This window comes from Triturus cristatus, chromosome 8, assembly GCF_964204655.1.
Source record: "Triturus cristatus chromosome 8, aTriCri1.1, whole genome shotgun sequence".
NCBI lineage: Eukaryota > Metazoa > Chordata > Amphibia > Caudata > Salamandridae > Triturus > Triturus cristatus.
In genome coordinates, this window is record NC_140591.1 from 1,554,090,043 (window position 1) to 1,554,117,900 (window position 27,858).

The 27,858-nt window shown below is 48.1% G+C and overlaps 1 protein-coding gene across 6 annotated transcripts in view; it reads left to right on the forward strand.

Moving 5' to 3' along the window:
• STIM1 (stromal interaction molecule 1) overlaps positions 1-27,858 on the forward strand; it is a 458,800-nt gene that overhangs the window by 390,660 nt on the left and 40,282 nt on the right. For 2 of the 6 annotated variants that reach the window (XM_085623469.1, XM_085623468.1), the window contains 2 exons: positions 12,476-12,711; positions 26,250-26,640. In XM_085623469.1, coding sequence (XP_085479595.1) covers positions 12,476-12,711; positions 26,250-26,640 — 627 coding nt within the window. Of the gene's footprint in view, positions 1-12,475; positions 12,712-22,210; positions 22,292-26,249; positions 26,641-27,858 lie in introns of all 6 variants that reach the window. The other 4 variants (XM_085623472.1, XM_085623471.1, XM_085623467.1 and 1 more) reach the window with 3 other exon arrangements.

Genomic DNA, 27,858 nt, shown 5'->3' on the forward strand with positions numbered 1-27,858 from the left:
TGAAGTGAGGCACACTTCCCTTTGCTCTGGTAGAAGGCGCTAAACGTTTTTGAGATTTATTCTGTATCCAAGTTTTTTATGTATATATATATCTTATAGAGCATTCCTTGTGTTGGACGTTCTTTTAAAAGTATGAGAGTGAACTCCAAACTCTGCGGAAAGGAAGAACGCCTGTGATTGTTTCACCCATACTCATGAGGTGCCTGTGAGGGGCCTTTCCCTCATCTTTGTTTGACATTACCATTGGGCATTCCAGTTTGTGCTCCTCACTGATTGGGCATAATCCTCATTCGATAAGATAGGCTAAGGGTGAAAAGATGTATGTCCGTTACCTTCATGGGGGGGGGGGGGGAATAGGGGGGTGGAACTAAACTTGTACAGTCTACGGGCTTGTTAATTAGGAATGGAAAGCTGCCATGATAGTGATAGCTTGGAAAGACACACAGACGGAAGAGACCTCCTCCCCAATGGGTCAGTGAGATCTTGCCAAGGTACCACTACAACAGGGTTTCTACACTGGGATCACATTGGCAATTCCATATTCTAGACCTAGAGGGACAGGGTATCTATCACCAAGACATTTGACCACTTACAATCTGATTATAATCTGCACACCACCAAACTGTACCAACGCTGGCAAATCACACATGCTGTAAAATGTAAATCCAGTAGTTGTAAAGCGCACAGCTACCCGTAGGCATCTCGGCGCTGGGGGCCGTCAGGAAGATTAAGCAAGTTATTGCCCAGAGTCACATGGTGCTGGACTGACCTGCCACCAGTGCCGGGGATCGAACCGTGATCCCCAGCGTCCGGTGTCAGTCGCCCTGGCCGCTGCACCACACCTCTTCCCTTCCACTGTCTATGCTGTTAACTGAAGGTGGGTGCATCCCATAGTGTACCCTACTGGAGGCTAGGGTGCCTGCCTCAGTGTACCCTACTGGAGGCTAGGGTGCCTGCCTCAGTGTACCCTGCTGGAGGCTAAGGTGCATGCCACAGTGTACCCTGCTGGAGGCTAGGGTACCTCCCACAGTGTACCCTGCTGAGATGCTAGGGTACATGTCACGGTGTACCCTGCTGAATGCTAAGGTTCATCCCACAGTGTACCCTGCTGGAGGCTAGGGTACATCCCACAGTGTACCCTGCTGGAGGCTAAGGTACATGCACCGTGTACCCAGCTGGAGGCTAGGGTACATACACAGTGTACCCTGCTGGAGGCTAAGGTACATCTCACAGCGTACCCTGCTGGAGGCTAGATACATCTCGCAGCGTACCCTGCTGGAGGCTAAGGTACATCCCACAGCTTACTTTCCTGGAGGCTAAGATACATACTCCTGTGTACCCTGCTTGTGGCTAAGGTACATCCCACAGCGTACCCTCCTGGAGGCTTAGGGTACATCCCACAGTGTATGCTGCTGGAGGCCAAGGTTCATCCCACAGTGTACCTTGCTGGAGGCTAGGGTACCTCCCACAGTGTACCCTGCTGAGATGCTAGGGTACATGTCACGGTGTACCATCCTGGAGGCTTAGGGTACATCCCACAGTGTATCTTGCTGGAGGCTAGGGTACATGCACCGTGTACCCAGCTGAAGGCTAGGGTACATGCCACAGTGTACCCGGCTGGAGGCTAGGGTACATGCCACAGTGTACCCGGCTGGAGGCTAGGGTACATGCCACAGTGTACCCTGCTGGAGGCTAGGGTACATGCCACAGTTTACTCTGCTGGAGGCTAGGTACGTGCCACAATGTACCCTGCTGGAGGCTAGGGTACGTGCCACAGTGTACCCTGCTGGAGGCTAGGGTACGTGCCACAGTGTACCCTGCTGGAGGCTAGGGTACGTGCCACAGTGTACCCTGCTGGAGGCTAGGGTACGTGCCACAGTGTACCCGTGTACCTGGCTGGAGGCTAGGGTACATAAACAGTGTACCCTGCTGGAAGCTAAGGTGCATGCACCGTGTACCCAGCTGGAGGCTAAGATGCATCCTACTGTGTACCCTGCTGGTGGCTAAGGTACATCCCACAGGGCACAATCCTGGAGGCGTGGGGTACATCCCACAGTGTATGCTGCTGGAGGCCAAGGTTCATCCCACGGTGTACCTTGCTGGAGGCTAGGGTACATGCCACAGTGTACCTTGCTGGAGGCTAAGGTACATCCCACAGCGTACCCTCCTGGAGGCTTAGGGTACATCTCACAGTGTATGCTGCTGGAGGCCAAGGTTCATCCCACAGTGTACCTTGCTGGAGGCTAGGGTACATGCCACAGTGCATCTTGCTGGAGGCTAGGGTACATGCCACAGTGTACCCTGCTGGAGGCTTGGGTATGTGCCACAGTGTACCCTGCTGGAGGCTTGGGTATGTGCCACAGTGTACCCTGCTGGAGGCTAGGGTACATGCACCGTGTACCCGGCTGGAGGCTAGGGCACATACACAGTGTACCCGGCTGGAGGCTAGGGTACATGCCACTGTGTACCCTGCTGAAAGCTAGGGTACATCCCACAGTGTACCCTGCTGGAGGCTAGGTACATCCCACAATGTACCCTGCTGGAGGCTTGGTACATCCCACAATGTACCCTGCTGGAGGCTAGGGTACATGCACAGTGTACCCAGCTGGAGGCTAGGGTACATGCCACAGTTTACCTGCTGGAGGCTAGGTACATCCCACAATGTACCCTGCTGGAGCACAGGTTACGTGCCACAGTGTACACTGCTGGAGGCTAGGGTACGTGCCACAGTGTACCCTGCTGGAGGCTAGGGTACGTGCCACAGTGTACCCTGCTTGAGTCTAGGGTACATGTACCGTGTACCCGGCTGGAGGCTAGGGTACATACACAGTGTACCTTGCTGGAAGCTAAAGTGCATGCACCGTGTACCCAGCTGGAGGCTAAGATACATCCTACTGTGTACCCTGCTGGTGGCTAAGGTACACCCCACAGCGCACAATCCTGGAGGCTTGGGGTACATCCCACAGTGTATGCTGATGGAGGCCAAGGTTCATCCCACGGTGTGCCTTGCTGGAGGCTAGGGTACATGCCACAGTGTACCTTGCTGGAGGCTAAGGTGCATGCCACAGTGTACCCTGCTGAATGCTCAGGTTCATCCCACAGTGTACCCTGCTGGAGGCTAAGGTACATGCACTGTGTACCCAGCTGGAGGCTAGGGTACATACACAGTGTACCCTGCTGGAGGCTAAGGTACATCTCACAGCCTCCAGCAGGGTATGCTAAGGTACATTTCACAGCGTACCCTGCTGGAGGCTAAGGTACATTTCACAGTGTACCTTGCTGGAGGCTAGATACATCCCACAGCATACCCTGCTGGAGGCTATGGTACATCCCACAGCGTACCTTCCTCGAGGCTAAGATACATCCTCCTGTGTACCCTGCTGGTGGCTAAGGTACATCCCACAGGGCACAATCCTGGAGGCGTGGGGTACATCCCACAGTGTATGCTGCTGGAGGCCAAGGTTCATCCCACGGTGTACCTTGCTGGAGGCTAGGGTACATGCCACAGTGTACCTTGCTGGAGGCTAAGGTACATCCCACAGCGTACCCTCCTGGAGGCTTAGGGTACATCTCACAGTGTATGCTGCTGGAGGCCAAGGTTCATCCCACAGTGTACCTTGCTGGAGGCTAGGGTACATGCCACAGTGCATCTTGCTGGAGGCTAGGGTACATGCCACAGTGTACCCTGCTGGAGGCTTGGGTATGTGCCACAGTGTACCCTGCTGGAGGCTTGGGTATGTGCCACAGTGTACCCTGCTGGAGGCTAGGGTACATGCACCGTGTACCCGGCTGGAGGCTAGGGCACATACACAGTGTACCCGGCTGGAGGCTAGGGTACATGCCACTGTGTACCCTGCTGAAAGCTAGGGTACATCCCACAGTGTACCCTGCTGGAGGCTAGGTACATCCCACAATGTACCCTGCTGGAGGCTTGGTACATCCCACAATGTACCCTGCTGGAGGCTAGGGTACATGCACAGTGTACCCAGCTGGAGGCTAGGGTACATGCCACAGTTTACCTGCTGGAGGCTAGGTACATCCCACAATGTACCCTGCTGGAGCACAGGTTACGTGCCACAGTGTACACTGCTGGAGGCTAGGGTACGTGCCACAGTGTACCCTGCTGGAGGCTAGGGTACGTGCCACAGTGTACCCTGCTTGAGTCTAGGGTACATGTACCGTGTACCCGGCTGGAGGCTAGGGTACATACACAGTGTACCTTGCTGGAAGCTAAAGTGCATGCACCGTGTACCCAGCTGGAGGCTAAGATACATCCTACTGTGTACCCTGCTGGTGGCTAAGGTACACCCCACAGCGCACAATCCTGGAGGCTTGGGGTACATCCCACAGTGTATGCTGATGGAGGCCAAGGTTCATCCCACGGTGTGCCTTGCTGGAGGCTAGGGTACATGCCACAGTGTACCTTGCTGGAGGCTAAGGTGCATGCCACAGTGTACCCTGCTGAATGCTCAGGTTCATCCCACAGTGTACCCTGCTGGAGGCTAAGGTACATGCACTGTGTACCCAGCTGGAGGCTAGGGTACATACACAGTGTACCCTGCTGGAGGCTAAGGTACATCTCACAGCCTCCAGCAGGGTATGCTAAGGTACATTTCACAGCGTACCCTGCTGGAGGCTAAGGTACATTTCACAGTGTACCTTGCTGGAGGCTAGATACATCCCACAGCATACCCTGCTGGAGGCTATGGTACATCCCACAGCGTACCTTCCTCGAGGCTAAGATACATCCTCCTGTGTACCCTGCTGGTGGCTAAGGTGCATCCCACAGCGTACCCTCCTGGAGGCTTAGGGTACATCCCACAGTGTATGCGGCTGGAGGCCAAGGTTCATCCCACAGTGTACCCTACTGGCGGCCAGGGTACATGCCACAGTGCACCTTGCTGGAGGCTAGGGTACATGCCACAGTGCACCTTGCTGGAGGCTAGGGTACATGCCACAGTGTACCCTGCTGGAGGCTAGGGTACGTGCCACAGTGTACCCTGCTGGAGGCTAGGGTACGTGCCACAGTGTACCCTGCTGGAGGCTAGGGTACATGCACTGTGTACCCGGCTGGAGGCTAGGGTACATGCTCAGTGTACCCTGCTGGAGGCTAAGGTGCATGCACCGTGTACTCTGCTGGAGGCTAAGGTGCATGCACCGTGTACCCTGCTGGAGGCTAAGGTACATCCCACAGTGTACCCTGCTGGAGGCTAAGGTACATCCCACAGCGTACCCTCCTGGAGGCTTGGGGTACATCCCACAGTGTACCTTGCTGGAGGCTAGGGTACATGCCACAGTGTACCTTGCTGGAGGCAAGGGTACATGCCACAGTGTACCCTGCTGGAGGATAGGGTACATGCCACAGTGTACCCTGCTGGAGGCTAGGGTACATGCCACAGTGTACCCTGCTGGATGCTAGGGTACATGCCACAGTGTACCTTGCTGGAGGCTAGGATACATGCCACAGTGTACCCTGCTGGAGGCTAGGGTACATGCCACAGTGTACCCGGCTGGAGGTCTAGGGTACGTGCCACAGTGTACCCGGCTGGAGGCTAGGGTACATGCCACCGTGAACCCGGCTGGAGGCTAGGGTACATGCCACCGTGAACCCGGCTGGAGGCTAGGGTACATGCCACAGTGTACCCTGCTGTAAGCTAGGGTACATGCCACAGTGTACCCTGCTGGAGAGTGAGGAACTAAGTGATTAGCATCGCACTGTTTATTTTGCCGAAGACTGAGGGCGATATGTACAAAATTTCCATTTTGTAGTTCCTAAATAGCGAATCCCAAGAAATCGCTATTTAGGAAATGCAAATTGGAATGTACAGAAATAGAGATTTCCTGGTACCGACTCCTACAGAGTAGGAATCGCTATTTAGAAAATGCTAAACCAGGAACAAATGGTTTTACATTTGAGATTTCCTATAAGCAATCGTAAATTTGGAAATGCAAAACCAAAGGTGCCTATGGGCCTAAGGACTCCCCTGATGCACCCCACCAAAAAAGTGGTGCACATGTAAAGCCCACAAAGGTACCCTGGGGGCATGTGCGAGTAACATGTCACTTTAAAAAATGCCTTTTGGGTGCATTTTTTAAAAATTGCACGTGGTTACAATCGACTTGGAGTTGATGGTAATAGCATTTCATAAATGCGCATTTAGGAAATGTTTTGTACATGTGCTTAGGAAATCACAAATAGGAAATCCCTCTTTGGAATTCCTATTTAGGGAATCACAAAATGCAATTGCGATTCCCGTACCTGCCTTTATACATATGGAAAGGCAATTTAGCATTTCCTAACGGACCGAAATCGCGATTCGGTCTATTAAGAAATGCTAAATTCTTTCATACATATGGCCCTGAGTTCCTTTGTCATAAGGTACCAAAAAGGCAGAATTTATCCTGTTCTCTCCTTATCACAAAAAGTCCTTGAACCCGAACATACTGAAGAATCTAACATTGCAGAACTCTCTCTCTCACTCTCCACCAATTGTCCCATCTCTTGGAATTTTGCTGGACTGCTTCCTATCCATGGCACACCTTGTAAACAAAATTGTTAAAACTGCTAACTTTCAACTCCGTATACTAAAATAAAAATACACTCTTACCTCCAGATTTCCTAAAAAGAGAATTCTATGCACTATTTCTCTCTCGTCTAGATTGTGGCCGTGCTCTTTTGAGAGGGTCCTCCCAACCTGCCCTCGTGCGTCTCAGGTCCCTTCTGCTGACCACAGTCGGATTCCTGTCTTCATCAAAGAAACCCGATCACGTCATTCCAGGACTAGACTAGTTTCTCTGGCTTCCCATAGAGGCCAGAGTTCGTAAACTGGGATGTCTAGCCTACAAATCCGCCCGCTCAAGATTTCCCCCTCACCTGGCTAATCTTTTCAAGATAATTGGCAGCTCTAGAAACCTCAGGAACAAAGACCACTTTCTTCTGGAAATCCCCGTGCACAGAATCTCTCCTGCAATGCATAATCCATTCTCTGGAAATTAAACACAAACCTGCCCTGCTGTCCTTTCACCGTCTTCTGAAGGCTCCTTTCTTTAGACTGTATGTCACGTGACTATTGGGCTTGTGCATCCCCCATCTCTTTCTGCCCTATTCCTGTGCACTTAAGTACCCTCTCGTTCTAGATGCATCTCACCCAGCACCTACTTTTCTGCTGGACTCCTCTTTTCTCACTCCACTCTCTTCTTTTTTTTCTTTGCTGTCCTATCCTAATCCCTCCACTTATGTTTCTTCTCCGGTCTTCCTCGTCCCCTTCTCTTCTTTGCATCCCTCTCCATCTTGTTCTTTTCTATCACCTTCTTTGCCTTCCCCACTCTTTTCCTTCCTCCCTTTCCTCACTACAGCTCTCACTCGGTTGCCAAGCTCTAGCTCGCCTTCCCTCCGTTCTTTTCATAACTGCTACTTGTTTGTTCCAGTTTATTGTGAGTCTGTCATCTGTTTGTTCCACTTTATTGTGAGTCTGTCGTCTCTGTCCCTGTTAGTGTAAAACGCCTTTATACCTCTTGGTGCCCAAGTGCTATGTAAAACGGTTAAATAAATTCTCTGCATAGGTCATCAGAGAGTATATGAAACTTTTGCTGCCTGGGGTGAATAAGGAGAAATGGGAAGAGGGCCAAAGGGCCAGGACCCACGTGGACTAAGAAGCCGCATTAATGCCTGCGAGGGAAGTTTACTTTCAAGCCAGCCCTCCTCTGATTCCTACTTCAAATCCTGCTGACAGCTGTTTATGATCGAGCTCTCCTTTACAGTATGAGGCTGGTACTTCGTCGTATGTGCTACATATGTAGGGTGGAGGGGGGTGCGTGTAGGCATGCGAGCTGGGCTTGTTGGGAGACTTGGATCTTCTGCAACAAGATCAGCAACGATATGACCTCTACATACGAGTATCTGTCCCTGTGACACCTCAGACAACAGTTCGAAGTGTTTCAAACAATCTTCATTTGCCAAGGTAGAACTCAACGGTTCTAGACAAGGCAGGCCAAGCTAGGCCTTGAAGAAGGACAAGGCAGGCCAAGCTAGGCCTTGAAGAAGGACAAGGCAGGCCAATCGAGGCCTTGGAGGAGGACAAGGCAGGCCAATCGAGGCCTTGGAGGAGGACTAAGGCAGGCCAATCGCGGCCTTGGAGGAGGACTAAGGCAGGCCAATCGCGGCCTTGGAGGAGGACTAAGGCAGGCCAAGGGAGGCCTTGGAGGAGAACGAGGCTGGCCAAGGGAGGCCTTGGAGGAGGCCGAGGCTGGCCAAGGGAGGCCTTGGAGGAGACCGAGGCTGGCCAAGCAAGGCCTTGGAGGAGGCCGAGGCTGGCCAAGCGAGGCCTTGGAGGAGGCCGAGGCTGGCCAAGCGAGGCCTTGGAGGAGGCCGAGACTGGCCAAGCGAGGCCTTGGAGGAGGCCGAGACTGGCCAAGCGAGGCCTTGGAGGAGGCCGAGACTGGCCAAGCGAGGCCTTGGAGGAGGCCGAGGCTGGCCAAGCGAGGCCTTGGAGGAGGCCGAGGCTGGCCAAGCGAGGCCTTGGAGGAGGCCGAGGCTGGCCAAGCGAGGCCTTGGAGGAGGCCGAGGCTGGCCAAGCGAGGCCTTGGAGGAGTAGGCTTGTTGTCTACTTCCTTCTAATTCTGCCTCCGTGCCCCTGCCTGTCTTTCTTTCTGTGACTCTGTAGGTCTCTGTCAACTCTGTATCTGCAAATCTGTTACTTCCCGTCTCTGTCTATGCTTCTGTACCCCTCTCTAGCCACTGCCTGGCGCTCTCTGCCTATCTCTGTCGGCCTCTGTTCCTGCCACTGTCTGTTGCTGTTGGGGGTCTTTCTATGGATGTTCGTTTGTTTCTGTCTCTGTTGCATTTGTCTGACTCTGCATATCTCTGTCGGCCTTTGTCTGGCTCATTCTTTGCCTCTGTCTGTCGCCATGTCTCTGCAAATCACCTTTTGACGCTCTGTCTATCTTTGCCTCCGTTTCTGCGTGTTTGTCACTCTCTGACTCTGTCTTTCTATGCTACAGCCTTCCTGTCTCCGCCTGCCTCGGTCTCTTTTCTTTTAGTGTGGGGCCCTGCCTGGGTATCTTTACTTCTGTCGGCCTCTGTCTCTCCATGGCCGTCACTTCCAGTCACTCCCTCTTCCCCCCCCCCCCCCTTCCTCTCTCCGCCCCGTCACTGGTCTCTAAGCTCCGTCTCGTGCCTGCCAGCGCCAGGCTCGACTAGAAGGACACCTGGGCCTTTGATGACGCCTGATGGCGGCGGAGATACCGGGCCCATATCTGCGGCTCTGACATTCACAGCTGTCTGTGCTCCCTTCATCACTGGAGCGCATCTCCCCTAATCCCTTCTGCCTGGTGGTGCTGCTCCCCGGCTACCTTGTCGCACTTTCATCCCTCTCTTTTCTCTGCAGTCACTTTCATCTCTCTTCCTTCCTCTACCCCTGATGGTTCTTTCTCCTCCGTCGGCTGTTCCTTACCCAAGTTTCCCTTCCTACCCTCCTCTCCTCTTTCTTTATCTAAGCCCCTCATACTCTCTTCTCCACCTCTCCATCACTCATTTATTTTCTTCCAACATAAATTACCCTTCCCCAGGCGCTCTCCTTCCAGCTTCTATCCCTCCCTTCTCCCGTCTTCTCATTGGTGTCTCTTTTCTGTCTCTCGAACATCTCCACACCGTGTCTCCTCTTCCTTCTTCCGCTCCCATCCCGTCTCATTCCATTTTTCCCTCACCACCTCTTGTTTCTTGTGCTGCTGTAACTCCCTCACAATCCTTCTTCGCTGCTTTCTCCTTTTCCTTATTTTCCTCCTTGTCCTTCTTTCTCTCCCTTACTTTCCCTTCTCCCCATTCTTTCTGCCATTGTTTCTTCTTATCTTGTCTCCGACACTTCCCTGTCCCCATCTCCACCCCTACATCTCTCTCCCTGATACATTCTTTCTCCCCCCCTCTCTCCTGTGCTCTCTTCACCTAACACTGGTATCTTTAGAGGGGTGTCCATGCAGATGTCTCCTTGCAGAGTTGTCTTGTTGTGGTCTCTTAGCGATGGTCACTCTACATAGTCCTGTCCTGTGCTCACTACACCTCACAGTGGTCACATGACAGCGATCTACTCACTCAGGACAATCTTTGCATCAGTGCCACTGTCTTTGCAGATGTCTCTCCTGCAACATCGCCATCTGAGGTTGGTCTCCTGACGGTGGTTTCTTGATAGCGGTCTTCCCTATGATCTGTCCTCCTAAGGACTGTCTCTTTGCATTCTTCTCCCTGCTAGGAAGCAGTCTTTGGAGCAGTATTTTTGCATTTGTTTCTTTGTTGAGGTCTTGCCTATCTTCTCTCCCTGTTAGAATTGTCTCTGCTGAGGTCTCTTATTTGCTCATAGGTCTGTGCCCTCTTCCGCTGGGATCGGTCACTCTGTTCACAGGCATCTGCATCGCAGGATAGTCTGTTTGCAGAAGTGTAAGAGGTTTATCCTATGCTCTGTTTCTCAAAGGACGGTCTCTTTGCATTGCTTTCTTTGAAACGATCTCTTTGTAGACCCCTACACTACACTCTTTCCCTAATACATCATCCTCATTAGAGCATCCTCATCGCGACGATCTCTTTGTAGGGGTCTTATTTTCTTGGCCCAGTCTCTTTACAGCAAATTGTTTGTGATGGTATTTCATCTTATTTGTGCTGTCTCCTCTAGGTGCTCTCTTTGCAGTGCTGTCCCTCACAGTGTGGTCCAGTTTTTAAAAACATTTTTGAAAAAAGTTGTAGTTTTATATAACGCAAACTAGACCCGAAGGTATTGGAGCGCTTTACATGAGCACCAGTTACATTACACAAGGACACATTAATTTTTGTTAGGCACGTGCAGATTAAGTGATTTGCCCAGAATCGCAGGATGTTGAGCTGACGCCGAAACTCGAACCTGGTTCCTCAGCTCCAAGGTCGGCAACTCTTGCAGTTATGCCACATCTCATCTGCAGTTGCAGTAATCTCTTGGTAAATGGCTATTCTATGCCCTCTCGCTTTTTGGGAAGTCTCTTTCTAGCCCCCTAACTAAAATTAGCTCTTGTAGAATGCTGCCCTATGCTCTGTCCCTATGAGGGTAGTCTTTCTGAAGTGTTCTTTTTAATAGGTCTGTCCTTTGTATGTATGGATAGGTATTTGTAGAGAGTATACCAGAGTTGCGGAATGCCAGGATTTGAAATACAAAGTTTGCCTGTATAATCTTGATTCCATCCCATGCTTCTTTCGTCCACACATTGACTTTCTGTCTCTTTGTCTCACCCTTGCACTTTTTCATCCCTTCTTTCTCTTTGTCACAGTTTTCCTCTTTTCTCTTCCTCCCACGTTCTCCCTTCTCAGTCTTTTGCTCTCTCTTACTATGGTCCATCTTACTCTGGTTCAAACTCTAGCCATGGTTATTAAGTCCCAATCTCTAAAAATGAGCATGCCCACCAACCCTCGACCACCAGCACAAATTAAGCAGTGTATCTAAAGCATGGTGAGGTATGAAGATAATTGGGTAATATTACTTAGATTGTGATGCAATAGCGTGCCAAATATAAATATTATTGGGGTTTGTCACTTAGACTGAGATGCAAGAGCAGGCACATATTTAACAAGAATTTGCAATGCAATAGGTCTCGCATTTGCAACAGTTTGAGCTATTGGCATTGTAAATGACAATGCCTTTTATTTATGTATTTACGAAACCTGCAAGTAGTGATTAAACACGCACTTTGTACTTCTAGTCCTTGCTAATGAGAAGCAAGGCTGCCAGTAGAAAAGGCACAGTTACTACCAGCTTTGCTTCTCCTAAGCAACGACTTTAAGTGCAAAGTGCGTGTTTAAGCACTACTTGCAGGTTTTCAAAACACATAAATAAAAGGCATTGTCATTTACAATGCCAATAGCTCAAACTCTCGCAAATGCGAGACCTATTGCATTGCAAATGCTTGTCCTGTGTGCTGTTTCCCTCGGCAGAGGTACAATAGTTATAAAACTGAAAATTGCTGAAAAGTCTTGGTGACGGCATTCTAGTATTATTTAACCTCGAAGAACCTTTATTAAATCTACCCAAGCTCCCTAATTGAAGTAAATCCCAAAAGTGAAGACCCTGTAGTTCACATGAACGGTGACGCTGGTACTGAAGCTTGAAGGTTTTCTGGTTTCTCGGGGCAGGAAGAAATGTTTGTTCCCTGACTCCTCGATCTAGAGCCCCCGATGGGTGGCGGGGGGATTCTAGCAGGCGATTCAGTCTGTGTTGTACTTATGTAAGGATGTAAAAATGTTTGCTCTGCTATTCGAGGTACAGGAGGAGGAAGGGGCAGTTATTGTACCCGAACACCGTGTCTGATTAGTTTGACCCCCTTACATTTAAATGAAAGAATTCTTCCCTAGAAGGATCCCAGAATTACACTGGGTTGGGGAGTATTTGCTGAAATCTGCAGGCTCATATTCTGTCACCTGTTCAATCAGTGTCTGTCTGTATAATGTTTGCTTTACTTCCAGGCAGGCCCTGGGCGAGGTGACGGCCGCCCTGCGGGAGCGCCTGCACCGCTGGCACCAGATCGAGATGCTCTGCGGCTTCCAGGTGGTGAACAACCCGGGCCTGCACGTGCTGGTGACGGCGCTGAACATCGACCCCAGCCTGATGGGGGCCGCGCGCCACAACCCTGCGCACTTCATCATGACGGATGACGTGGACGACATGGACGAGGAGATCATGGCGCCCATCCCCATGCAGTGTACGTAGGCTTCCGGCTCCGCCAGCGCCCTCTTCTATTTCCACTACACATTTATTGTTGTTTTCTTTATATACGAGAACACTTTTACTTTCCGTGCATGGTTTGTTTGATCAGTTAGCACCATTTCCCCTATAGATTAAAGGGTCATCCAGTGTGGAGTATAAAAAACACTCTCAACAACACAGACTCCTTTCAGTATAAAAGATTTAGGAATCTGCCAGAGAGCTGTGTGAACCCACGCTAACGTGACATTTGCAGTTTTCTAGCCTCAAGGCGCAGAAGGAAATGGATATTTGTGAAACTTTAGATGAGGGATACCGGAGTACATATTTCTGAAATCCTGTGCCTGGATCACAGATGAGCATTACACAGAAATTCATGTTTTGTCGTTGAAACTTTTAGCGACAACTCTGTGTGCTGATGGTGTCCAGAGATTTCTAGAGTGTGTTGGATGGATGTTGAATTTTGCCAGGACAGGGTCTCCCCTCCCTGCTGCTCCTATGGTGGCTCAGATGGGAAAAGGTGCAAAGAAGTGCTTCAAAATAATTTCTTGGATGAACGAGAAATACTTTATGTTCGAGGCATATGAGCTGCAGATTACACACTATGCATTGATCGCCATCTGGTGTTGGCTCCGGATGTTTGCACTTGTTTTTGTCCTGGAAAGTCTTTGGAAGTCACGAGGTAGGTGACTCCTCCTTAGGATCATAGTGCGCATGGGCATCGGCTCCATCCTCCGATTGTTTTTTTTTTTCTGCCATCGGGTTCGGATGTGTTTCTCGCACTCCAGTTCGGAACCGTTACCGATTCCTGTTTCGACGCGCAATCCTTCACCCTTTCGACGGTATTGTCTCAATCGCGAACCCTAATCGGCGCGCATCTCTACAAGTCTTCGATTCCGGTCATCGAAGAAGGCCTTCGGGCTGACCCGAGCCTTGGCATCTGGCTCATGGAAAGGACGCCTTTCAAAAAGTGTCCTCGATGTGGGTCGAAGTTTCCCCACACCAATCTGCATGAGGTGTGTAACCTCTGCTTCTCTCCCGAGCACGAGGCCAGAGACTGTCCGGCTTGTGCCTCCTTCTGCTCGAAGAAGACCATCCGGGATCGACGTGCTCGAAGGACCATGGCTCGCTCGTCGAGTTCGATCCCCGATGACATTTTCCAAGAGGGCGTCGATGTGCCAGAGTAGCGTGTCGAAGAAAACCTCATCAGCGCCTCCGAAGCCGATGACACAGATGTCGAAGAAGTGACTCCAGCTCAACGTGTCGTAATTAGAGACGTCTACCCCGACCCACTCCCTACAAAAACAAAGGCTTCGGTCACACCTTCACCTTCACCTTCAGGCTAAGGTGCACACCGACACACTGCTTCCCATGCCCCGCCCTCGGGCCCGGCAAAGAAGCCTACCAAGCCTTCTGGCGACTCCGGCTCGAGTCTGCCTGCCACCGGCGCCGAAACCCAATCATCGACACCGAAAAAGAAGCCGCATCCATCCTTGGGGCTGACCGCTACTTCCACCCCGAAGCCCTTGGCACCGAAGACACCAACCAGCGACTCCCCGGCACCGAAAAAACACTCGGTGCCGACGAAGAAGCCACTCCCCAAAAGCTCAGACTCACACTCTTCGGAGCCGAAAAAAGCATTGACACCGAAGAAGCACACAGACTGGTAAACCACACGGCTCCAAGCCCAAAACCGCTCCGCAGCCAGCGCCGAAAAAGCCCTCGATGTCGACACCCAACACCCAACCTTCTTCAGAAGAGCTTTTTCGACCAGACCCTCAACAAAAAACTCTTAACTAAAGACCCTAAAACGGGTCAATTGACACTCAGTTCCAGAAAAAGACCACTGGACATGCCTGCACCAGCTCCACCACCTAAAAAGAGGGATATAGCCACATCACCTCTTAGGGTCCCTTCTCCATCTCCTCCTCCTCCTCCTTCTCCACCTCCCCAACCTCGTTCTCCTATGCCATCCCCTACTCCGGTTGAGGATGACGACACATATGATGACACAGGGGACGGTGACAACAACAACATGCCACTAGATGACCCCAGTCCACCAGGTTCCCCTGACCCCTGGGATGACTATAATACGCCTGATGTCCCTAATGTCCCGCAAGAGGACATCTACCCCTCTAGGCCTCCCCCACCATAAGATACCATGGGTTTTAATCAGCTAATACACCGGGCTGCCCAGTACCACGGGGTCGACTTACATACAGAACCAGTCGAAGAGGATTTCTTAATGGACACTTTCGACACCACCCAAAGGTCCACATCCACTTTACCCATGCTTAAAGGGGTGATTAAACACGCTACAGAAGTATTAAAGACCCTGTCAGGACTAGAATCATCAATCCTAGAATTGAGAAAAAATACAAAGCTGCCCTTACAGACCCAGCTTAAATTAAGGGCCCTGATCCATTAGACTCCATGGTGGTCTCAAATGCTAGGAAAAGGGCTAATTCGCAGACATCAGGTGATGCAGCTCCGCCCGACAAGGAGTCTAAACTCCTGGACGCCTCTAGCAAAAGAACAGCGTTCCAGGCAGCTAATATTTGGCACATCGCAAATACTCAAGCCCTGTTAGCCAGATACAATAGGGCTCACTATGATGAGTTAGAGTCCCTACTCCAACACCTCCCGGACAAATACAAACATCAGGCCTACGACCTAATACAAGAGGGTAAAATTATCACCAACACCTCTATCCTGTGTGCTCTCGATGTGGCAGATACGGTATCCAGAGCAGTAAACACAAGCGTCCTTCTTCGCAGGCACGCGTGGCTACGCATTTCCGGGTTTAAAACTGAGGTGCAAAGCTCTATCCTCAACCAACCATTCGACCAACAACACCTTTTTGGTCCTAATGTTGATGCATCCCTGGAGAAGATGAAAAAGGATACAGACACAGCCAAATCAATGGAAGCCTTGCAATCGCAAGCTCCCAGACGTTCTTTTCGTCGCTCATCCTACAAGGGCAACTCCAGGGGATACTCGTCTGATACCCCATCCACCTCTTACAAGGCTCCCACCCAATCCACCTTCACCAGAGGTTATCAGAGAGGAGGATACAGAGGCAACAATAACAAGGGCAGAGGCAAGACTAACAACACCCGCTCTGCCTCCACCCCTGCCCAATGACTTCCCTCCGCTTCCCCCGGACCATTCCACTCCTGTCGGAGTAGGACTACAGCAGTTCCTTCCTGTCTGGACCAACATCACCACAGACAGGTGGGTGCGACAAATAGTGCAATCAGGTTACTGTCTTGAACTTACCTCTACCCCCCCAAGCATTCCACCCAAACAGCGTCCAATGTCAGCAGAACATTTGTCACTCCTGAAACAAGAGGTAATTTCCTTACTACAAAAAAGTGCAATAGAACTAGTTACCCTGCACCAACAAAACATGGGAGTTTCCTCCCTGTATTTTTTCATACCAAAGAAAGATGGCTCTCGGAGACCTATTCTAGACCTCAGGCCACTAAACCTATACATACAATCAGACCACTTACACATGGTCACACTTCAGCAAGTCCTCACTCTACTTTCACAGGGTGACTTCCTAGCCACCTTAGATCTCAAGGAAACCTATTTCCATATTCCCATACACGCTGCTCACAGAAAATATTTCCGGTTTGTAGTGGACGGGCAGCACTATCAATTCAAGGTACTCCCTTTCGGAGTCACAACAGCACCACGGGTATTCATAAAGTGCCCAGCAGTAGTCGCAGCCCATCTAAGAAGACAACACATTCACGTCTTCCCATACCTCGACGACTGGCTCATAAAAGCCAGCTCGTACACCCAGTGTGTTCATCACACTCATGCTACTATCCAATTACTCCACGACATGGGGTTCACAATAAACCACACCAAGTCTCATCTGCAACTCTCTCACACGCAACAGTACCTCGGCGCCACAATAGATGCCTCAGAAGCGCTAGCCTATCCCAATCCAGCCAGGATAGTAAGCATTCTCGCTCTCCTACCCAAATTTCAGCCGCATCACTCTCTTCCAGCTCGAGTGTTCATGTAGCTCATAGGGATGATGGCGTCTTGCATATTCATAGTGCCTCACGCAAGACTCCAGATGCGTCCCATACAAGAGTCCTTAGCACGCCAATGGAACCAAGCTCAAGGTCAGCTAACAGATCTGGTGTTGGTAGACGGTCACACTCATCGCTCTCTGCAGTGGTGGAACACCAAAAACCTTTCCAAAGGGCGACCGTTCCTAGAGCCAGTTCCTCAGATTGTCATGACAGCGGACGCATCGCTCTCCGGCTGGGGAGCTCACCTATTACATCACACCATGCAAGGCAGGTGGACACCTCAACAAAAGTTATTCCACATCAATTACCTGGAATTACTGGCCATTTTAATAGCCTTAAAAGCATTTCAAAAACAAATATCAGGCAAGACTGTCCTAGTCCGCACGGACAACATGACAGCCATGTACTACATCCAAAAACAAGGCAGGACACACTCTCTGAAGCTCTCCCAGCTAGCACAGAACATATGGAGGTGAGCTATACCTCAGAACATATTTCTCCTAGCCCAACATGTCCCAGGAGTTCAAAGCACCATAGTCGATCTGTTAAGTCGTCAAACACAACAGATCCACGAGTGGGAACTCCATCCACAAGTTCTTTAACCATACTTTCAAATGTGAGGGCAACCACAGATAGACCTCTTCGCCACCCACGAAAATGCCAAATGCCCAAGCTTCGCCGCCAGATACCCACACCCATTGTCCAAAGGCAATGCGATATGGATGAACTGGTCAGGCAGATTTGCGTACGCCTTTCCACCTCTCCCACTCATACCGCGCTGGTGGTGCGCAAACTACGGCAACACTCACTGACTCATTCTAGTTGCTCCAACTTGGGCCAGACAGCCGTGGTACACCACATTGCTAAAACTGTCAGTAGTTCCGCACCAAAGACTACACCTCTCACCACGCCTCTTAACCCAGAACCGTGGAGAGATCAGACACCCGGACCCAGCTCAGCTCAACCTTGCGATCTGGCTCCTGAAACCTTAGAATTCGGTTACCTTAACCTTCCTCCTGACTGTATGAACGTCATTAAGGAGGCTAGACGCCCTACCACTGGAGCTTGCTACGCAGCCAAGTGGAAACGATTTGTAATATATTGTCATAACAATAGCATCAATCCCCTAGGTGTGTCTATCCAACGCATCATAACCTACCTACTACACCTACAAAGGTGCAACTTAGCCTATACGTCTATTCCGCTACACCTTGCTGCCATAGCAGCCTATCTACAAAATAGACAACATTTATCACTATTCAGAGTACCTGCCATCAAAGCCTTTATGGAAGGACTCAAAAGGATAATTCCTCCCAGAGTTCCACCCTCACCTGTGTGGAATTTAAATATCGTTCTAACACATCTAATGGGACCTCCCTTTAAACCTCTACATAAATGTGAGCTACAATTCTTAACATGGAAGGTTGCTTTCCTAGTGGCCATAACTTCTCTAAGAAGAGTTAGTGAGCTACAAGCCTCAACTATTCAGGAACCATTCTTACAAATCCATCACAATAAGGTGGTTCTCAGCACTAATCCTAAATTCCTCCCTAAAGTCATTTCCCCCTTCCACCTTAATCTATGGAGTTGCCCGTATTCTTCTCGCAACCACACACAGTCGCAGAAAGAGCTCTTCATACTTTAGATGTTAAAAGAGCATTGCTCCATTACATTGAAAGAACACAACCTTTTCGAAAAACCAAACAACTTTTCGTTTCTTTCTCACCACCACACAAAGACAATCCCATATCCAAGTCCGGGATAGCCAGATGGATTGTTAAATGCATACAAATTTGCTACCACAAAGCCAAACGTACTTTAACTGTTCCTCCTAGAGCCCACTCAAAAAGAAAAATAGGGGCTTCTATGGCATTTTTAGGTAACATTCCATTAGATGACATCTGCAAAGCAGCTAAATGGTCTGGCGGCGGCGGTGGAGGCTTTCGGGGCCCAGATCGTGTCCTACGCCGACGACACGCAACTCCTCTTCACTTGTGGTAAAGACCAACCATTTGATGGAGAGAGTATTCGGGGTTGTTTGGGCAGGGTATTCGATTGGTTCCATCATAACAACCTGAAGGCCAACTCCAGTAAGTCGGAGGTCCTATTTTTCGGCTGTGTCACCGACCCTGAGTGGCGGCAATGGTGGCCATCTGAAATGAGCCCTCCGATACAATCATCTGCGGTCGCTAAAAATCTTGGCGTCAAACTTGATAATAAGTTATCATTGAGAGCGCACATCTTGGGTCTGGCCGGAACCTGCTTTGGTATTCTGAAGATGCTCCGCAAGTTTCTTCCACTGCTTTCTGCGGAGCATAGGCGGATTACAGTGCAGGCGCTCATCGGGTCCCGGCTCGACTATGCCAATGCCCTCTTTCTTGGCCTCCCGGACTACCTGGTCCAACGCCTGCAGGTGGCACAAAACTCTGCTGCCCGTGCCATCTTTGGCCTGCATAGGCGGTCACGAGCCTCTGGGCTGTTGCAGAGGCTTCATTGGCTGCCTATCCGTAAGCGGATTATGTTCAAATCCCTTACGTTGATGCATAAAGCCTTGTTTGGCTCAGGGGCTGGGTACCTACGGCGTAGACTGAACCTCTATCGTCCTGCCCGCTCACTGCGGTCCGAATCTCTTTTTACTGCCGTGGTGCCACGTGTGCGGAAGGCGCGGACTGGGGGCCGTTCCTTCAGCTTTAAGGCACCCCAGTTGTGGAACTCTCTGCCATTGGCGCTACGCAGCACCTCGAATCTGCTTCAATTCAGGAAGAGCCTGAAGACTTGGCTTTTTAATGTTTAACTGTTTTCTTTGCGGGGTTCTTTCTTTTTCTTCTTTTCAGTATTAGTTTTCTTTTCTTGTTATGTTATTACACACGGAGCCGCCTGTGGAAAGCGCCGGGACACTCTTTTAGAGTAGCTGTGCGCTATATAAGTTTATTTTAACATAACATAACATAACCGCATACCTTCACAAAACACTATTGTGTATATGTGCAATCAAAACAACAAGCCAATGTGGGCCAAGCTGTACTCAAAACTCTATTTCATACTACTGCAACAGATACTGGTGGCCGCCGCTAAGGAATGGGACTGCTATACAATCTATGCATAGTGTGTAATCTGCAGCTCATATGCCTCGAACGGAATATGCTACTTACCAGTATGCATCTGTTCTTGGCATGTAGAGCTGCAGATCTACACACGCCGACCTACCTCCCTGGTTTCCTTTATCTGTTCCAATATTATCTTATTTAGATACAGTATACAAGGGCATCTTCCTGTTTCTTACAAAGTTCCATCATTTCCCTGCTGGTGAAAAACAATCGGAGGATGGAGCCGATGCCCATGCGCACTATGATCCTAAGGAGGAGTCACCTACCTCGTGACTTCCAAAGACTTTCCAGGACAAAAACAAGTGCAAACATCTGGACCCAACACCAGATGGTGATCTATGCATAGTGTGTAGATCTGCAGCTCTACATGCCAAGAACAGATGCATACTGGTAAGTAGCATATTCCTTACCCACCAAAGTGCTGCGCAGTTGAGGTTTCCACTAAGTTCTGACCACCCCACGCCACAAATTCATATTTTGATGAAACTCTTCAGCCATTTTGTGTGAACTGTTGTTAAGACATATTGAAATGAAATTAAGTTTTGCCGCATTTTTGCCTTTTGAACTAAGTATAGCCTGAAACCTGGGTCTTATGTTTTCTTTTTCTCTTATCCCGCCAATCATCTTAATTTTCTTCAAGTTATATTGTTCTAATCAAGCATGATTTTTTTCACTTTTTAATCAATAGAATTGAGCATTTCTTTTTTAATGTCAAAGATTCCGTTTTGCATCATTCTGGCCTTATAATTGTGTTGAATTGTACCTCTAATGGTGGAATTGATGCTAAAGCGAATCCCTCTGGCTGCCTTTAGATTATAATGTGATCAGCGTGTGACTTTTACAATATGTTTTTCCAGTGCGTCATCTGTGCGTCTGAACTAAATAGCAAGAAAGTTCATATGGTCAGCTTAGGTGCTATGGAAGAAATGGCTAACCGTATGCTGGAAACATAGGTTTGTTCTACTATTCACAACTGTGAACAGTCAATTTTTAGCCTCAGCTGTCTGTTTCCAGGCACTAGTGAGTTCGCTACAGTACAGTACGATGCACACCATTCACTTGCCATTAAGTAGGCAGTTTCCCAGCACTACGTTCTCCTGTGGATCAGGCACTTATGAAAACCTCCCCATTCTCTCGTGTTAATCCAGTTTTCTATGCAGTGATTCTTTGTCCTCTAGTTACTTTTACTTGTTACTGCTACTTGTCCCATGCCCTTGCCCATTAGTTGGCAGTGTTTTATTTTTCTGTCTCTTGCCCACTTTAGTCTCCATCTGTGCTCGCCGTCTCCCTCCCCCTCTTCATGCCCCCTAAGGGTTCTCGGTCTTTCCCCAGTGCTTCCCATGGCTTTGTAACCATCACCTTTCACATTTCTGCCCCTTGGGATTTTACTCAATGCGTGGAATAAAAATACAATGGTCCCACTGCTTAAGACATTCGACTGGATAATGGCTGTAACATTAGATTTCTGAGACTTAGCTCCTTACACAGGACCTGCCATGTGCACCACTTGCCACCCCATCTGTAAGCCAGCTATTACGTCACCTAGTTGCCTCAGGGAAGTGAACCAATCAGATCTCAGAGCCATGGCCTCCATTTGGGCTGACTATCCGCTTGGTGGCATTGGCTTAGATAGTTTATCTTGAAACCAGTTGTCATCGAAATTTGAGAGACCTCTTTTTTTCTTGTTAAATGAACTGCCATGATATGCACCTTTTTACGCAATACATTTGACAGTGAGCCGTAGAACCAGGTGGATTCTTTTTTTCCACTTCCTGTTCCCTGTATGTTTGGAATCCGTTCCTTCTGGTTTATCTCGGTTATTCTTTTCCCACTTGCCCATTTTACTCCCTTCTCTGCTCATTCCTCTACCTTCACTTTTCTGCTTGTTTACCTCACTGGTAGTTTTGCAGCCCTGTCTCCCACTTCATATCTGTTACTGATTCACCCTACTATTAATGTTGCACTTTAGTTTTTATTCCTTTTATGTTCCATGTGGTATTTTCTTCATTCCTTATGCCTTCTTCTTAATTTATGCTGTGAATTTTCTCTTAAAATTGAATTACAGAGTCTTTTAACTGGTTTATTTCTGCTTACTCAATGATTAAATGCAGACAGTTGTTTTTCTGGGTAAGTAGGGACCTGTGTCGGCACGGTCCACATGCATTATGGACTTCAAATGTTTATACACTGAGCTCCCCGTCCCAGGACGCGCCAAGCATAAGTTCAGTCTTTACATCATTGTTTCGCATGTAAGTGGCGAGCGCTGATGATGCAATGAAACTTGGTGTTGCAATCAACAAACTTTTGTTTCTCCCTCCTTTTGATTGGCTGGAACCAGATGCCGCTTTGCTGATGGGGCACAGGGTCAGTGACCGGCTGCCTGCCTTCTCGGAGAACCATTCCCTCTGCAAATATCCCGGTTTGATCATCTTCCATTACTGGGTTTTTCTTCCCCTTCTCTATTATTTTAATTTTCCGTCAGTTTTGTTCACTAAAATTCACCCTACTTTCCAACTTCTTACTACTTGTTTCACAATAAAACACCTAATCCACAGTAGTTGAAGGGAGGTGTGGGCACCTGTTACTAACGCCTGATACGGGTCTGACGTGAATAAGAAGCCTGGTGTGCTCTACAACACTTTCCGTACCTTTATGTGGTGGTCTTTTTTGTTGGTGGTATAACACAGGTATATACGTCGTATTGTTTTAGTTGCACTATGGTGTACATATGAGCAGTTAGACTGCAAATGCTGCTCTGATGTCTGTTTTTAATGTATTTTTCGAATCGACAGATACTCAGGTTGTAGCAGTGACATCTTGCTATCTTGACACTTAAAGCAGTTCATAGAATATTGATCTAGGAGCTCAAAATTCAGCAGCAGGGTCGTTCCAGCAGAAGGTGAAGTGCGGGGCTACGAGATGGCGCCATGTCACCAGGACACCTTTAGTTGAAAACAGTAATTGCTGAAAGGAAATCCCAGAACTGGAAGTGTTTTGTTCTGGGGATATGGGGCAATTTTATAATGGTGTCCTAATACATCTAACCATGGGTCTCTGGTGAAGTATTAACTAAAAACACAGTCACTTGGTAGAGTTCTTTAAATATGATTTAAACCACAGAATCTGCCAAGTCAGTAAACATCACTAGAGCCGGTAAGGTCAAGAAGAGATCCAAACGTTCCGGTTGAAAAGCATGGTCATAAGTCCTCATCAGCCGGGACAAAGGGCCAGTTGCTTCTTGCTGCGTGGTTAGTTTACAGGAGGATACGGAGTACATTACCTTTTTCTATGCGAGGCAAATGTTACCTGTTGCCTAATTCTTCTCAATGCAGGTGTGTTGGTAAGTGTCCCCTCTGGTTGGTCTGCAACCTCTGCTCATTGCACTAGGTTAGTGTGAGCCCCGTCACGTGTGGCTCATCTTTTTTTCTGGCTGGTTGACAAACCCAGCTACTCAGCAGGGTTATCTTCATTCCACATCTCTTTTATGAGGCATCACATTCTGGGAAATACTGATACGCCGCTGGAATAAGGATGTTGGGCATCAAGCTCTCCGAACTGTATTATTTGGTGATCCCTTCAGCATCCTGTTGGTCCTGTGACTGTGGCATAGATTTCTGGGAACATTTTTATTAACCCGGCACTCATTGAGTGGAAAACATCTGATGCTAACTTGAGTCTGCAGCACCAGGAAGACCCTTCCCAGAAGGAAAATAATTATACTGGTGCCAAAAACACTAACAGCAGATGCCCTCTGTCCAGGTGTTGATAATTTGACTAGATAACTCCATTGCTGCCTCTTTGCAACTGCCTTCGATGTCACATCTCCTAGGGTGAATCCAACCTCTGGTTACCTCCCTCATCTGTCAGGCATGCTGGCTGCACCTACGATTAGTGGTCTTGTGGACGTTCCACTTTTTACCTGTTTGCTCCTACTGATGTTCATGCATCAGAGACTCCCTCAGTCGTCCTGCTGCACAAGGACATGATGCTTGCTCCACTCCCGGGCACAGACTGGCCACAGATGCAGAAGACTTACCAAAGCATGGAAGCCCATCAGTAGTACAGGAACTGTGAATTTTGGAGCCTTAGTCTTCAAGCCGAACTCACCTAGAAGTTCTGGTGTGCCCCGATGGCTCTTTGCAGTCAGGTCTTGCAAGTAAGATACCTTCTCCGATGTCATTCCTATGATATTTTGCCTTGTGTAGTGAATTTGCTAACATGGAGCTGGCGATAGCACTTCACTGGCTCAAACGTTGAAACCTTCTGGGCAGTGACTTTCAATCATTAATAGCATAAGTTTGATCTGTAGCAGTGTCTTACCCAAAGATGACGACTCACTAGTTCCTGTTGGTCGGGAAGTTAAGCATCACATACTCGTTGCATACTCTATGTTGAACCGCACATACTAGTTGTTTCAGACCTTGAGGTTAAACTTCATGATGATTTTCAATACTCGGTTTTATTGATAAGGTTAAATTATGAATCAAGCTCCTTGGAGCCCAAGTACCTCTGAGTGAATAAATAAAGCGATGACTTAGAACCTTATATAAAAGCTGTCAAAGGGAATTTTTCCCAATACATGTATTCATGTTACTTGATCTTAAGAACTTATCAGTGGCATTTCATTGAAACGCGTTTCGTTTTAAACTTCAAAGCAAGGATATAAGGTAGTTCACAGTGCTTTTCTGGACTTGTTGGTGCCCTTCATTAAGATGAGTCTCAAATCATAATTTTCCTCTGCTCTGAATCTCACTCTGCGTGGACAGTGACATTACCACGTTTGCCACACTAGTAGGCGGATGCTGAAGATAGCAGTATAACGATGCAATCAGTACGAGATTTGCGTGGCGGAATGCGAGGTTAAATCGCCCTTAGTAGTTAACCTTGCGATTGATGTTGATGCTTCTAAGCTAGTTGTAGTAACCAGTGAGGTTATACCTTGCATACTGTTTGCCAAGACAGTGATGAAGAGGCTTGACACTGGCTGTCCTTAACAGTGTCATTGAACCTCCCATACTGGTTGTGTTAGCTAATGAGGTTAAAGCTTGCACACTTTTTGTCTTGCGTGGTGAGAGTAAGTTTCATGTATACACTGTCCTAGCCAATGAGGCAAAACCTTAGGATACTTGTCCTTGCAGAGATATTAAACCGTGCTAACTTGTTTTCGTAACCAGGCAGATGACCCGAAAACCAATGGGGCGGATTCAAAAAGACAGAAAACTGCCCAACTGCCTGCTGTTAAGGATAAAGGTTCATTTAGCATTTTCCAAGAAGTTAAAAATGTGTTTAAAGTTGGATCCCCTTTTGGGATGTTTACCTCCTCCCACATTTTTAACCATTATCTAAATGCACATCTCTCTTTAGCGTATTGCTCAAATTTAGTAGATTGCTATCATTGAAGTTTAAAGTCCATAAAGATCTCTGCTCTCCACACACACTGTATGCCTTCCTCCCAGCAGCATAGTTTCCTATTTATTCTGTTAGTAAATTGTTGCTGCTCACAGCCATGTTCCCATGCTCTCTGCATCCCCCTCCATCGAGGTCTATCTGGAAAAGAGTGCCTGCCTGACGCTCACCGGGGTTCTTAGACATGGTCATCCTCAGGAGAGCACAGTTCATCCCATGTGATATGACTTCAGAGAGCCTGTGGCAGGGAACGTGGTGGTATGTAGAAACCGACTGCCTAAAACCTCAAAGGTAAGTATAACCACCTTGGCACCAACAATCTTTGAAAAAAGTCTGTGTTGAAAAAGATTGGGAACAGTTTTTTTTGTGAGTTCCCATTTAAATAGTCAACTATGAGATACATTTAAAGGGAATCTGTTCGACCTCTACGATACTGTGGACATATAGCTGTTCCTTTAGCAATCAATTAAAGTGCCCCATTTAAATACTTAACTAAATGGCAGGACCGGGAGTACGATAATGTGTGTGGAAAATCACTGCACATTTATCAGAGTAGCCTGACTAATAAAGTATATGGCAGAGATGCCCACGTGGGTCCATGACTGGTAGTCCATGTTGTATTTTAGGAAGTCCACTTAAGGTAAATTTGCATTCAACAAGCATCAATGGAACACTTTTACTTAGTGGTTATCGTCAAACTTTGGTATGAATCTTCCTGCCTGGAACTACATTCGTCTCTCCGTGCATGTGACATGACATTCTTAAGTATGCAGCACCGAGTTTGTAGCATTAACTGTGCCATTCATTGTGTATACCAAGCATCAGTGCTTTCCACTTCAAAACAAACCTGTGATCTCAGGACCAGCTGAGAGAGTGAGCGCTTGTGTATATCCTCAAAGTAAAATTTCTTGGACGGACATCTCTCTACGGTATTGTGTGTGTGTCTAATGTTTCTGTCTCTCTCGTTCCAGCTCCTAATCTGTCCAGCGCGGTTCGCCATCGCATCGTGGAGCCGCAGCATGCCCTCGGATCTCAGAGGTTGGTAGAGAGTTATATGCCAGGGCAGAGCGAGCAGGGCTCGCCGGTCCATTACCGGCCGTCCAGAGTCTCTCTCCGACGAATGCGCAGCCTCTCTCATGGACAGTCTTTCAATTCTGACCTTCCGGGGACCACCCCATCAACTTCATCCTCCACCTCCGCCTCACCCTGTTCTTCCTCCTCCTCTGCACCCTCTGCTTCAGCTTCTCACGCTCATCCTGTCTATTTTCATCACTCAACCACCTACTATTTGATGGACTCCATCCCTGACCTGCCCCCACCAGACGTCACCTCTGGAATTCCCACTCGCTCTCCGAGCATTGGGTACTGCAGCATTTTCTTCTGTGTGGTGTTCTCACATGCATCTCAAAAGCTTGCCTCTAACATTTGTCTGTTTGTCTTCTTTGGTTTCCATTTTCCTTTCTGATCTTTGCTGCATAGAATATACTCACCCTTTCAGACATCTGATGTCTACTAGGAGGCTTGCATGTAATAATGTGTGACCTTCTAATGTATTTTTTATTGTTCTCTTGAAGACTGCATTTAATATTGTGTGATGATAAACTGAATTTAATATTGTGTGATTACAGACTGCATTTAATATAGTGTGATCATAGACTGCATTTAATATCATGCAATGCTAGGTTGCATTTAATATAGTGTGGTGGTAGACTGCATTTAATATTGTGTGAAAGTAGACTCCATTTAGTATCTTATATAGTTGTAGCCTACATTTAATATTGCGTTTATGGTAGACTACATTTAATAATGTACGATGGGACATCACATTTAATACTGTAAGATGTTATGCTGCATTTAAATTGTATTATAGAAATAGATAACATATTGTGCCTTTTGGTTACACCTTATGATTTGAATGCTTTTGTAATAGGGGAAAAAGGTAGATATTTGCTTTGTGCTGGCATCAAGATTGATGATCAAACTTTCTCAACAAGATTTGCATGGCCATAGGACTCCAGCATTCGTTATGTGTCTTTCATTGGTTTCTGCTAGGTGCCATTGTTGAATATTTAAAATATTGCACAATTTTAAAAACTGCAAAAATATGAATGAAAGCAAGAGAAAGCCTATGTCTGCCTACTGTAACAGCCTCACTTTCTGCTGTTCTGGTTCCTGCATGGTTTTGTTCTGAGCTGGAACCTGCAGCTATCGCAGAATCCTCATTTACTGTTTAATTTGATATTTCAATTAAATCTATAAAAGTTGGTCAAACGTCTAATTCACAACAATTAAAATGTTTGAGGCATGTGTGCTGTAGATAAACATGCTTTGCATACTCCTGCCATCTAATGTTTGGTCCGGATGCTTGTAAGTTGTTTTTCTTCCTAGAAGTCTTTTGCAGTCATGAGGCAAGGTGACTCCTCCTTTTGGTGATAGTGCGCATTTGCATCGACTCCATTGTTAGCTTGTTTTATTTCCACCATCGGTTTCGGACGTGGTTTGCTGTGCTCCGGTCCGAGACCATTCATCAGGATCCCTTCAGTTTGCAACCCACTGTACCCTCGCAGGTATAGTTTTGAA